We start from the raw sequence: 13,987 nt of genomic DNA, 5'->3' as shown, positions 1-13,987 counted from the left end.
GTGACATGTCTAGAATTTTCACTTTATGAATAAGGGAAATAAATCAGGAAGGGTTAACATGTTGGAACCATAACTTGAATCCCAAAGCCCTTGCAAAAGTAAAACAATGAAGTACTACTTTTCATTTATTAAACTAGCAAAAGAGAATTTTATTTTATTTTTTATTCTTTTAAGATTTTATTTATTCACTTGAGACAAAGAGATACAGAGAGGGAGAGAGAGAGCATGAGCAGGGAGAGAGGCAGAGGGAGAGGGAGAAGCAGACACCCCGCTGAGCCAGGAGCCTGATGTGGGGCTCGATCCCAGGACCCTGGGATCATGACCTGAGCCGAAGGCAGACACTTAACCATCTGAGCCACCCAGGCGCCCCGCAAAAAAGAATTTTAATTAACATACCCAACATGAACAAATGAAGGGTGCAACATGGCACTCATGCACTGCTGACAGCCTATTAAGCTTACTATCATAATATTCCCAGTCACTCTGTGCTGTTTATAACTAAAAATGTTCCTACAACTGAATGCTAGCCTTAAAATCTTAGTATACTGCCTTACAATTTACCTATGGAGTTATCTGCTATTCCCCAGTCCATCAATAAGCTTCCAGTCTCTCTGCCTTTATTAAGGCAGTTACCTTTTTCCTCTTCCTACCACCCTCCCTCCCAGCTCAATCATCGTCCCAAGATGTCCTCAGACTTCCTTAACTCCATGAGGCCTTTCCCGGCCCCTAAGAATGCACACTCTCCATCAAGCCTCCCAGTCAATAGGCTTAGAACTTCACTGTCCATGGTTACTTCTGGGGAGTGAGGCTGGACAGTGATGTTCAGATCCTTATATTAAATCTGTATTGCTTACATTCTTATAACAAGTATGCATTACTTTTATAAATGGAAAAAAGTGATTTCTACTTTGAATAAAAATTGTAAAACCATACTTTTTCAGTAATCCCTCCCATCACACCCTATATTCTGTTCACTATCAAATCACATAAAACACGCCCCAACTGTGTTTTTCAGAAATTCCCTCTGCTATAATGGCTTCTAAGCTCAAATAAGTTTGAAACCCACAAGGTTAAACCAAGCAACCGTTTCTTTAGTGGAAGTCTTCTGAAAATCCTTAATATGCTAATGTATATTACGACTTTTCAAGAAGAAAGTTTATAGAGCTTTTCCAAAGTTAAGGCCAAAACCCCTCTTTTCAGGAAGGATTAGAGAATCCATCTTATTATTTCTATTCCCAATAATGTCATGACTCTCTACCTGAATACTATCCTAGCAAGCCTACATCAACTTCCCACCTGCTCTTCCTTCTCTAACTCATCCTACACACTGCTTCCAGATTAATCTCAAAGCCTAACTCCAATCCCATGTTTCTCTGCAGTTCAAAAATTATTGCTGTCCTCCTATTGTTCAATGAATTAAATACAAATGTCTCCTCCTGTCTTCTATAATTTGGTACAAACTATCCTTCCAAGTGTCACCTTCCTCAATAAGCCTCATGAAGTTTTCCCTAACAACTCCAGGTTAGTCTCTAGCCTCTAAATTCCCACTGTCTCTTTGTATCTAGGAAAGCAATTTATTTACATTTTGAAACTGAATTCTCCTATTTATTCCTAACAGTTTTTCACTTGATTCTCTTTGGGTTTTTCTGGTACATAATCGTATTACCAGTAACAATAACTGACTTCCTCCTGAGTACTCCTCATACTCTTCATTATAGGTTAATGGTTACCATCTTTTTATTTACAATGAATTTTCACACACATATCTTTTTGTCCCAAAAGACACCCAGAAAAGGTAGCATTATCTCTATTTGCAAAGAGCAAACAGTAAGTGCTTATATAGTGCAGAAGATAGTGCCTAGCCACTGTAACCAATTCCAGAATAAGTCAAATATGAGACCTGCCCTCAAGAAGTCTACAAGCTACCATGAGGGTCGACAACAGCCCATGGGCCAAATTCAGCCATCCACTAGTTTTTGTAAATAATATTTTCTTTTATTTACAGTCATTCACATTCATTTACATTTTTACCTATGGCTGTTTTCACTGTACAATGTCAGAGATGAACAGCTGAGACAGAAATCATATGGCCCACAAACCCTAAAATATTTACTAACTGGCACTTTACAGAAAAGGCTAGCTAACCCCTGGTCTAGTACACTAAAGGAAATATATACGTAAATTGCACTAATCCAAAATGGAACATTGTTAAGTGATCAAGCAAAGAAGAAACAGGCACCAGGTTAACAGACTCAACAATTATTAGTGATGGAGCCATTACTAGAACCAGGTCTCAACTGAACCTAGTGCCGTCACACCAGCAAAAAAGCAGAACAGTATCAGATTACTCAGTTGTATGCTCTCTGTTTATCTATCAAGAGAAGTCAATGAAAAATCCACAGAAAAAGCTTCTTTGCACAATTCCTAAAACTGAGTTCTGTTTTATTATCTGGTTTCCATTTATCTTTTGCATGTTCCTTCTGACCAAACAGTTTTCTCTGAGAGAATACCCAGATGAGCAGGTACTTAAACATAGACAGGATTTTTAAAGACACCTCATTCAACCACCCTACTCAGTCTTCAAACTGTGTGTTTATTTTTGATAGCTATGTAAAGACTGTCCTAAATTTCAAATGACCACAAAATAAAGAAAACTTTCTAATTTGCTGTCTCCATATTACTTCTAGATTATCAACTTCCTTTGTTCAGAATCACATTTCCAGGGGTGCCTGGGTGGCTCAGTTGATTTCGGCTCAGGTCATGATATCAGGTTGTTGAGATTGAGCCCCGCCAGCCCCACATTGGGCTCTGCACTGAGCATGGAGCCTGCTTAAGACTCTCTCCTTCCTCTGCCCCTCCACACCCCTCAAGCATGTGTTTGCTCTCTCTAAAAGCAAAACAAGGGGCGCCTGGGTGGCTCAGTCGTTAAGCGTCTGCCTTCGGCTCAGGTCATGATCCCAGAGTCCTGGGATCGAGCCCCGCATCGGGCTCCCTGCTCAGAGGAGAGTCGGCTTCTCCCTCTTCCTCTGCCCGCCCCCACTCATGCTCACATTCTCTCTCTTTCTCAAATGAATAAAAAATCTTTTAAGACAATAAACAAGGGGCGCCTGGGTGGCTCAGATGGTTAAGCGTTCTGCCTTCGGCTCAGGTCATGATCCCAGGGTCCTGGGATCAAGTCCCACATCGGGCTCCCTGCTAGGCGGGGAGCCTGCTTCTCCCTCTGCCTCTGCCTCTCTCTCTCTCTCTCCCCGACTCTCATGAATAAATAAATAAAACATTAAAAAAAAAACAATAAACAAAACAAAAAACACATTTCCAGAGTATTTTCAAGGTAGAAGAATAGAGCAAGAACACTCAAAAGCCTGGCAAATCCTAAATAAGTATACATAACTATATATTCCACATACTTTGTTACCAGCAAAATGCCACTAGACAAGAACACTCAGACACCAACACATTACACTAATGTAATGTATTCCAATGTATGCCCATAAATTTAAATATAAATACTACTTTACTCTCAATATCCCCCCTTTCCTAATAATATGAAGATGGTGCTAGAAGGGCAATGCTTCTATTACTTACAGTTCAGCAACTTCCTGTTCTTCCTCCCAGGCCTCCTTGTGTGTTAGTTGACTGCTTCCAGTACTCTTACATGTCCAAATGCGCTCACTGTACCTTTCCAGGCGGGCCTCATACTCTCTGTTAGCCGTGGCTCAGGAAAACAATATTCAAGCAACAGAGACAACCTATCCATATCTGTAAAATACTTCATAACATAAAAAAAAAAAAATACCTAGAGCATCCTTTCTATAATGTACAGCATAAAAAGCTAAAATTGAAATCAGAGTTTTCAAGTGGCAAATTCAAATAAAATGATTAAAGCTTTAAAGAAGGATTTAAATGGTTTGTCATGTTTTTGTTTTACAAATAAAATACTAATATTTTAGGGGCACCTGGATGGCTCAGTCGGTGGAGCATGCAACTCCTGACCTTGGGGTTGTTGGTTTGAGCCCCACACCAGGTGTAGAAATTACTTTAAAGTAAATTTTTTTTAAAGATTTTATTTATTTATTTGAGAGAAAGAATTAGAGAGAGCACAAGAGGGGGGAGTGGGAGAGGGAGAAGCAGACTCCCCACCGAGCAGGGAGCCCGACACGGCACTCGATCCCGGGACTCCAGGATCATGACCTGAGCCAAGGCAGTCGCTCAACCAACTGAGCCACCCAGGCGCCCTAAAATAAAATTTCTTTAAAAATTAGTATTTTGTTATAAACGTGATTTCTTCAATTCACCTGTTTCATTTTTTTTTTAAAGATTTTATTTATTTATTTGAGAGAGAGAGAATGAGAGATAGAGAGTACGAGAGGGAAGAGGGTCAGAGGGAGAAGCAGGCTTCCCGCTGAGCAGGGAGCCCGATGTGGGACTCGATCCCGGGACTCCAGGATCATGACCTGAGCCGAAAGCAGTCGCTTAACCAACTGAGCCACCCAGGCGCCCCATCACCTGTTTCATTTCAAGAAAACTCCCACGGCGCTGAAAATTTATAAGAAAAGATAAAGGTAAATTAAACACAAGTCATAAGGAATAAGAATTTAAGGTATGTGGAATTGTTACACAACCCAGATGGTCAGCAAGCTTAAGAATCTGCTCCATGGAATGATGAGAGAACTACCCCAGTCTCATAGGCAGTTTGGAATAACCCTGTGCATATGCTAATGATCCATTTACTAGAAGCCTTCCAGTCTACCTCGGAAACACCTGTTGATCCTTAGAGTTTAAAAAATAAATTCCATAAAGCCCTAAAAATAATTTTGATACCATATTTACCCAGGCTTTATGTTGTCTCCAGTAATACTACACTCACAAGTCATTTACCAGACACTGTTCAATCCTTGTAGGACAGATGAAGGAAGAGAACATCCTATTAGTGCCATATAAATGGTAACTTTCCACACCATCTCAACTAGAATTCACTACCAGACAGCCACATTCAAATTCAAATGACAACTAATTTACTTTACGCACAGCAACAGATGCTACCCAGGAAAATAAACTGACACCACAACTAGAGAATTAGCTGCCAATCTCTGTACTTTCCAAGTGACAGTTTTTATAGTTGAAACAGAAGTATTTAAACAGCTCGTCCATAATATTACCTTACAACTAAACAAGTAATTCAGGTGCCTGGGTGGCTCAGTTGGTTAAGCGACTGCCTTTGGCTCGGGTCATGATCCTGGAGTCCCGGGATCTAGTCCCGTGTCGGGCTCCCTGCTCAGCGGGGAGTCGGCTTCTCCCTCTGACCCTCTTCCCTCTCGTGCTCTCTCTCTCTCATTCTCTCTCTCAAATAAATAAAAAATCTTTAAAAAAATAAAATAAAATAAACAAGTAATTCATTTTTAATATATGGAGATTCTTGGTTTTCCAGGGTCAATAATCAGTGAAAAGACAGACGACAGGGACAAATCCAGAGGTAATCCAAAAAGAATAGTTTTAGCCAATAATGTAAGCACGTTCCCTTACTGTATCTTTCTCAGGATCTGCCAAACACAAAATAGTAAATCTTTCTTCCTGGGGGTGGGGTGGGGGGGGAATGGTGCTAATATATTTAAATGACTAAACAATAAAGAAGTACCAGCAAAAACCAGGAAGCAAGCTTCCATATAAAACTATGTAAATTCAATCTCACTGAAAATTTATAAAAACTTACAGAGAAAAGGAAACAGCATGGCTTCCAAAGTGACATTATCATAACTAATCATAACAAGATACATTTGTTTTCTGGTTTTATCTGTTTGCACTGGGGAAGGGGAGGTAAAATAATGACAGAAAGAATCAGTAAATAGATTTACACATTCAAAAAGCTTCGTAACATTCTAACACAGTATTTACTTACATTGAAGAAATTCACTGTGTAATCAGAGAGAATGTGAGATAAACAAGTCCTAAAGAAAGAATTTTAGTTTTTGTTATTAGCTGCTATTTTTATTTTTTTTTAAAGATTTTACTTATTTATTTGAGAGAGAGAGAATGAGAGAGAGAGAGCACGAGGGGAAAGAGGGTCAGAGGGAGAAGCAGACTCCCTGCTAAGCAGGGAGCCCGATGTGGGACTCGATCCCGGGACTCCAGGATCATAACCTGAGCCGAAGGCAGTCGCTTAACCAACTGAGCCACCCAGGCGCCCTTAGCTGCTATTTTTAAAAGTAGGAATAATGTGCCCAGTCATCCTCCTATGATGTAGACCTACAGGGCCAGCAACGTGGTATCACCTGGATGCCTCAATGATACCTCCAATCCAACTTTTTCTAAACTAAACTCTTATTACCTCTTCCCTCCCTCCTAAGCTTGCTCCTTAACAGTTATTCCCAATGCCACTGAAAGGCCCTAGTGTCCCAGTCAGACACCAAGGAATCATCCTCAGCTCTTCAGTCCCTAATTGCAATCACATATCTATGGCTCAGTTCAGTCCTTCCTCTTCTACAACAGAACCATTATTCAAATTCAGCCTCTGATCCTCACTTCTCAGCTAGCCAAAATATTTTTAAACATTTTAATTGGCCTCACTGGTAATCCTTCTCTGGTCTTTTATGCTTCTCACCCAAACATCCTTCTTCTCAGTCTTGTTTTTAAACCCAGTTCTTCTTCTTACTTTAAAATCTCATTTGCTCTCAGGCCCCTGAAATGCAAATACGTTCACCCTGAGAAGCAATCCTGTGGCTCCCACAGTACTGAAAATCACTCCACCAATCAAGATTTTGTTGAGCAAGTTCCATGATTTTTATTCTTTTAAGAAGAAAAAAGGGAGAAACTTTATTTTCCTCAAACAATACATATTTAAGTATCAAACATTTTTTACTGATTATGCTTTTGCAAACAATAAACTCTCTCCTACTCTGATACATATCTTTCTCACCCTTTGAAAAATCACTATCAGTCCAGCATTCTCATTCGGGGTGACCGCATCCATTCCCATAACTTCAATGACTATCTATACGCTAGTCATTTCTATCACCAGCTCAGTCTCCTCTCTGAACTCCAGGCCCCTATAATACACTAGCAATACAGACACCTCCATTTGGATATCCAAAGCAACTCAATAGAAGAACATCCAAACTAAACACTCACTTCCTACCCTCCCCACCCATTCCCAGTCAAAACAAAAAGAAAAAAAAAAAACACCAGATCCTCTTCCAGCGCTCTCTATTAATTGAGAATGACCCACTAACCAAATGACAACCAAAACATTATCCTTGATTCCTCGCCAATCACCAAATCCCGTCAAATCTACCTAATTTATTCTGAAAGCTATATACTTCTCTCCTCAGGGGCTAGTAAATTTGTTCAGACCCCCATACCTGTTGCCTAGTTTACTTAATAATGGCCTCACCAGTTTAGCTGCCACTAGTCTCTAGGCTGCAGATCCATTCTCAACACTGCAGCCACAGTGAACTTCCCAAGAACCTGCTTCTATCCTGTTCGAATCTGTAAACAGCCTCCCATAAACTCAAGGCAAAGTCCAAACTTCTCAACCTATCTCCCAAAGACCTATGCGGCCCAGCCCCACTAAACAGCTCAATCTCCATTCCCACTTCTTTACCCAAGCTATAGAAAACTTCTTTCAAGTTTTAAAATTCAGGGCGCCTGGATGGCTCAGTTGGCTAAGCAACTGCCTTCGGCTCAGGTCATGATCCTGGAGTCTTGGGATCGAGTCCTGGATTGAATCCTTCATCGGGCTCCCTGCTCAGCAGGGAGTCTGCTTCTCCCTCTGAGCCCCCTCCTTCTCATCCTCTGTCTCTCATTCTCTCTCTGAAATAAATAAATAAAATATTTTTTAAAAAAATTTTTTTTAAGTTTTAAAATTCAAGAACCTGGGGCACCTGGGTGGCTCAGTCGTTGGGCGTCTGCCTTTGGCTCAGGTCGTGATCCCGGGGTCCTGGGATCAAGCCCTGTGTCGGGCTCCCTGCTCAGCAGGAAGCCTGCTTCTCCCTCTCCCACTCCCTCTGCTTGTGCTTCCTCTCTCACTATATCTGTCAAATAAATAAAATCATTAATAAAATTCAAGAACCTTTAAATTCACAAACTCTTCAAAAATCATAGTCCTCTACTCTTCATCTAACTACATTCTGATTATACTTTAGATCTCAACTTAGAAGTAACTTTCCCCAGGAAACATTCCCTGAACCCCGAAATAGAAATACGGTAGATTGCATTCTTCTTCCCATACAGTCACCTCCACTCCATAAAAGGATTCTACTTCTCCACCCTCTGCCCTGTGGCTTGCAGTGTCTCAGAGAAGAGTAATGCCCATCCCCTCCCCACTGATGTTAGGCTTGGCCATGTGACTTGCTTTGACAAACTGATGTGACCAGATAGGATAGATGCCACCACCAAGAAGCTTAAAAAGCCATCATGGTATCCTCCAGGTCTTTTGGCCATTAGAAAAGCATGTTCGAGACAAGGACTGCTCCTTCAGCCTGGGTCCTGAAATAAGAAAAATGTATCTGTCCTTTTTTTCACCTGTCTTCCTTTTTTTCAAATGTGGCCACTAGAAAACCTTTAATCCCATGTGGCTCACATTACATTTCTTTCTTTAAAGATTTTATTTTTCAGAGAGAGAGAGTGCATGCACAAGCAGGGGGAGAAGGAGGCTCCCCGCTGAGCAAGGAGCCCGATGAGGGCTTAGATCCCAGGACCGTGGGATCATGACCTGAGCTGAAGGCAGACCGTTAACCAACTGAGCCACCCAGGCGTCCTTTTTTTTTTAAGATTTTATTGGGACGCCTGGATGGCTCTCCCTCTGCCTCTGCAGCTCCCCCTGCTTGTACTCTCACTCTATCTCTAAAAAATATATAAATAAAATCTTTATTAAAAAAATTTTATTTATTTATTTGGCACATTATATGTCTGTTGGACAGCACTATCTACCTAATAAGGTTTACATCTAGGAGTGAATGAATGCCCTCTAACAATACACGAAAATTTTAATTGACTAGTCATGGGGGCGCCTGGGTGGCTCAGTCGTTAAGCGTCTGCCTTTGGCTCAGGTCATGATCCCAGGGTCCTGGGATCAAGCCCCGCATCAGGCTCCCTGATCAGCAGGAGGCCTGCTTCTCCCTCTCCCACTCCCCCTGCTTGTGTTCCCTCTCTTACTGTGTCTCTGTCAAATAAATAAATGAAATCTTAAAAAGGAAAAAAAACTGACTAGTCACCTAAGATTAATCTCAAAAGTTCAAAACTAAAATTCCTACAACCCCAACACTGGGTATTTTTAAGTTTATGTAACTCTGTTCTGGTTATTACTTTGACTTATGTTAAGAGAAAGAGCGAAAAAAGTCAAAATCAAGAAAAAAAAGCCTATTACAAGGATATTCGGTCAGCTGCCTCTAAATCCTATTTCAGATTTTAGGTTACCAAAATAAGTCACTTACACTCAAATAACTACTCAGAGCAAATGCCAATTGAGGTTTTTATGTTCCAGCCACTGTTGCACATATAATTGCAGACAAAATGTCAAAGCAACTCTCCAAAGACTGTATGTTATAAATGACAAGATATTCTCAAATCCTATATATCTCACTATGCATCTACTTTTTCGTGATTTCAAGAGCTACCTCCTTACCACAATATGCTGTTTCTTTGTTCTCTTTAGCCTTGTAAGGATTGTTTCTTTAAATAAAGTACTTGATAGCCTGAAAGGAAGTGGCCCAGAAAAGTATGGAGGTTAAATAAGAATAACTATAACCCTAAGAGTTCTATGTGAAATGACAAAGCACAAACTCAAGATTTGCTTTTTATCCTCTCTTCTGTCTTTGGAACAGTCTGTCATCAAGTTAAAAGCAATTCTCATTTAGTGTAACTTCTTTAAAGAAATTAAATTATAAAAATCAACATAAGAACTCACTATTCCAACATCCAATAAAATCCTGGCTTGCAACTACAATTTAAGTCCAACTCTTAAAACATGCTCTAGTCACTCTTGCCTAGTGCCAGATTAACTGTGTTCTAACAGCCCCTCCTCATCACACCATTTAAAAGCTCTCATATATCGAGGCTACAAAGCTTAGGAAATACTTGCTTCTAAGCTTTACAGAGGAGGATAGTTAAAGCAATACAACAAAAACATTAGCCCACAGCAGGTTGCTTGTAGCTTCAGTTCCTCCTCAAAACCCATCTTGTCTTAGCCACTGTGATTATCCTATTGCCAGATAATCACATCAAGAATTGATTCTGATGAAGTTAACTTTCCAAGGAAAATCTAGTGTACTGCATTAGTACTAACCTAGGAAGTAATGTACCATAGATTCAAAGCTATAATACAACATAATCATCAGTATATAAAACCCAGTCATTAAAGGTGTGCATCATTCCCAACTACCACTGTAAGTTTAATGAAGAGGTACAGTAATGCCTTCAAGAACATACCAACACTCACAGCTTTAAGTTAATAAAATATCTCACTGATTTGCTATTGCATATACATGCAATCAAAAGGTAAGTGTTAGGAGAAAATTAAAGTATCAAATTCTATTAAAAACGGAACTGTAAATATAAATTAAGAAGCGGAAACAACATACTTCAAATGCAGCTGTTAATCAACCACATACTTGTTCTCTATGAAATCACTAAGAGCCTAATAAATATGCCAACCTGCCAACCACACAGTACAATTGTTTAAAACCATCCTCGAAGTGCTTCCACTTGTAGAAATTCCCAAGGAAGCAATTTCCCCCTCAATATGCAACGCAATTTAAGAACTCCTTTGTTAAAAAGGGTTCTAAATACCAGTATAGGAAATTTTTTTAAAGAATTTTTAAAAAATACCTAACACTTAAAGTTTCAGGTTTCAATTTTCAACTGTCATCATTAACAGAATCTCTTCATATATATCATTACATTTCAATGATTTCAGTAAACAATACAAAAAGGCCTGGGCTGCCAGTTCTAAATTAACTATCTATAGCCATTTTTTACATGGCTCAATACCTATCACAGACTTTTGAGCTTGTCTCTACTGGGTGTTTCTTATACTACACTAGAACCAGACGTGAAAAATAAACATCTGATAATATTAGTGAGTACCCATCAAGTGCTCAAAAAATGGTATTTAAATAACATATGAAAAGGATATGGCAGATTCCTACAGTAAATTTTTTACGCCACTGATGTTTTTAAATATCTCAAAAAATAAAAATAAAAAAGTAGGACTCCGTTAGACTAATGCTGTATTCAGTGGAGCTGGAGTACTTGCCCAAAGCTTTCCAGAAGTCCCAACAGGCCAAGAAAAAGAACCAGATTACCCACCCGAAACCCCTCCCTGAAATGCACCTTACCCCACACCACAAACTGACACCGAAGTTGCCTTCTTTTCTGGATTTACTTACAGGAATAAGTTAGAAAAGTACTGCACTCTACCCCTGACTTTCATCATTTCGGTGTCTGACCTTTAACAAGTCAACCTCAACCCTCTGGGCCCACCTGGCAAACGAGGCAGGAGAACCTGACCATCCCCAAGATCCATTTCACCTACAAGATGCTATAGCTATAATTCCCCAAGAGCCGTCCTATGGCACAAGGCTCACTTTCCAGGTCCTTTTGTATGTAAACACCCAACTCCACAAACTGCATCAGAACAAGAATTAGGTTATCATCTTGCAAAAGATTGTATTAAAGACAGGATCAACGAAAAATGAAATCAAATGACATCGCTCACATGGGCACTTCCTCCCATACGGAAGCAACCAAGCAAACAGAAACTAAGAATCCAGTCCTTCCAAAGGAAAAGGGCTGATGAAACTCAGTAATATAGTGGCCTTCAGTCTTGACGCTTTCCATACGCTAAAGAAAGCGCGATTCAGAAATCTACTTCTTTTTTACACTGAAGCTTCAAAAAGGACTCATCTGGCATCCATAAAAGAAAAAAGTAAGTAAGTCGTACAACTAAAAGACTCTTGAGCTTGGGCAAGGAACCTTCAACGACTAGAAAACAGAATGCGTCTTCTTTAAAACGTCAGTCTCCCATTTCTAAGATACAACATAAAAACTTTAAGTATGCCTTCGTATTTTTTAAGTGCTTATTTAAAAACAAATACGGATCTCCTTCTCAATCGTCAGCATTTCAAACCTGTGCGTGCCGGGGAAGGCAGGCATCAGCTCCTCCAAGATAACTTTTTCTTCCCCTTCCCCTACGTCTGGAAATTCGTTCTCGGTTACGTGCCTCACGATCTTGTCAGTTCATCACCAGCCTCAAGGCTCCACTCCGGAGGAGAAAAACACAAGGGCCCCGCGGAGATCCGGGTAAAACGCACTAAAAATCTTGCACAAGCCGGATCACGAGGCCGCGTGGGTACAATTTCAAAAACTTAAGTTGAAGGTTTAATTTAAGAAGAAAGAAAAAGCAGCAAAGGGAAAGCCCTCTCCCGTCCGTACTCCAGGCCTAAAGCCACCCGGGGGCAGGGGGGGCCGCTCCTCGAAAGCGAGGCCCGGGGACAAAGTGCGGAGCCGGGGAAAGGATGGAGGGCGCCGGGCTCCGGGCCGGCCCGCGCCCCCACCCCGCGGAACGGCGGGCTCGAGCTCCGGCTCGGGATGCAGGCCCGCCGGCGCCCGGCGCGCTGACAGCTGCCACAGGCGCCGGCGGCGCTGCCCGCCGGGCCCCGACGAGCCCCCCGACCCACCCCGCCCCACCCCGGGGGCGGCCTGGCGGCCAGGCTGGAAAGGATACTCCCGGGTGCGGAAGGCCTCCTGAGTGTGCGCGATGGTGAAGAGCGGCTCCTCGCCGGGAAGCGGCTTTACCAGCGGGAAGGGCTTGCGGCCCAGCAGCGGCGCCATCGCGGAGGTGGCAGCGGCCCGGAAGGTGGCGGCTCCTCGGAGAGCCCGCGGCGCAACACTAGGCCCCGCGGCCCGGAGCGAGCGCCTGGCTCCCGGGGGTGGGGTGGGGGAGGGGAGGGGTGAGAGGGCGGCGCGAAGTCGGCTCCCTCAGTGCTGGCGCGGCCGCGCGAGGGCCATGCAACGGGACGCAAGGACACGGAACTCCCACGCACACCGCCGCGCCGCCCGGCAGCCCCCGGCCCAACCTTCGCTACGGGTCCCCGCCTTCGGCAGTCACGACTCCTCCTCAGCTGCACCGGAGGAAATTATTGAAAAATGGCGGGAGATTCCCCTCCTCCCCCCCGCCCGGCCAGCGCACACACTAACTTGCTCCCCTGTGGCGCCGGTGGCGAATGCTCCAATAGGCGGAGAGCTGATCAGCGCTCACAGTCTATTGGCTCAGGGGAGCTGCCGCTCTGCGCTTGGGTCCCGCCCCCTTTCCCGGCCGCGTAGTTGGGTTGCAGCGCACTAGAGGGCAGTATGAAGAGGTGAAAGGTCACGTTATGTAAGCGCTGGTGACAGGCCTGCGGGCCTCCAGCAGCGGAGTTGAAAATGGGGGACAGCGGGGAACCGAAAGGCCTGGAATTCAAAGAGGTCAGGCTAGAGAAGCTCCTTAACATATACAGACACTGCGCCATCTGTCACCGACGGCGACACCGACATCCGGGCACCGCTGTCCGTGTGGTGCGCCGGAGGGGGAGGGGGAGCGTGCGGCCAGGGGCTTTGTCTTTCCACTTGTGCTCCGCCCCCTCCTTAAAGGCGCCGCGCTCGGCCACGCCCGGGGATGAGCGGGTGGGGCGGAAGGGAGGAGGGGTTGGCGGGAAGAAACCCAAGACCTTATCCACGCGAAGGTTCTACTGAAGGACGGCTGGAGCCTCAGCATTGCTCACCCCAAAGTTAACTTTTTCTGGAAGAGAGTGTGGTTGAGACCTGGATGTTAGTATGATGCTTGTTTTTAGGGGCTTGATGGAAAAGATAATAGAGAAGCTTCTTTGGAAAAATATATTAAATGGCGTACCTATTAAAGATACATCCATTAATTCAGGTAGCCTTTACTAGCACCTCCAGTGTTCAGGGCCCGTACCGGGAGCTAAGGAGGGAAAAAATACAAGAGCCTGCCCTG

General features: G+C 43.0%; 1 protein-coding gene across 2 annotated transcripts in view; it reads right to left on the bottom strand.

The window, feature by feature from the left end:
- Positions 1-13,184, bottom strand: part of BAZ1B (bromodomain adjacent to zinc finger domain 1B) — a 69,640-nt gene extending 56,456 nt beyond the window's left edge. For both annotated transcript variants that reach the window (XM_027611331.2, XM_027611329.2), the window contains exons 1-2: positions 12,719-13,184; positions 3,586-3,702 (exon numbers count right to left, since the gene is read on the bottom strand). In XM_027611331.2, the coding sequence (XP_027467132.1) occupies positions 3,586-3,702; positions 12,719-12,825 (224 nt within the window). In that variant the 5' untranslated portion in view covers positions 12,826-13,184. The remainder of the gene's footprint in view (positions 1-3,585; positions 3,703-12,718) is intronic.
- Positions 13,185-13,987: the final 803 nt, after the last annotated feature.

Source organism: Zalophus californianus, chromosome 10, assembly GCF_009762305.2.
Source record: "Zalophus californianus isolate mZalCal1 chromosome 10, mZalCal1.pri.v2, whole genome shotgun sequence".
Lineage (NCBI taxonomy): Eukaryota > Metazoa > Chordata > Mammalia > Carnivora > Otariidae > Zalophus > Zalophus californianus.
Note: the sequence above shows the minus strand (reverse complement) of the source record. Positions and strands in the feature narration are given on the sequence as shown.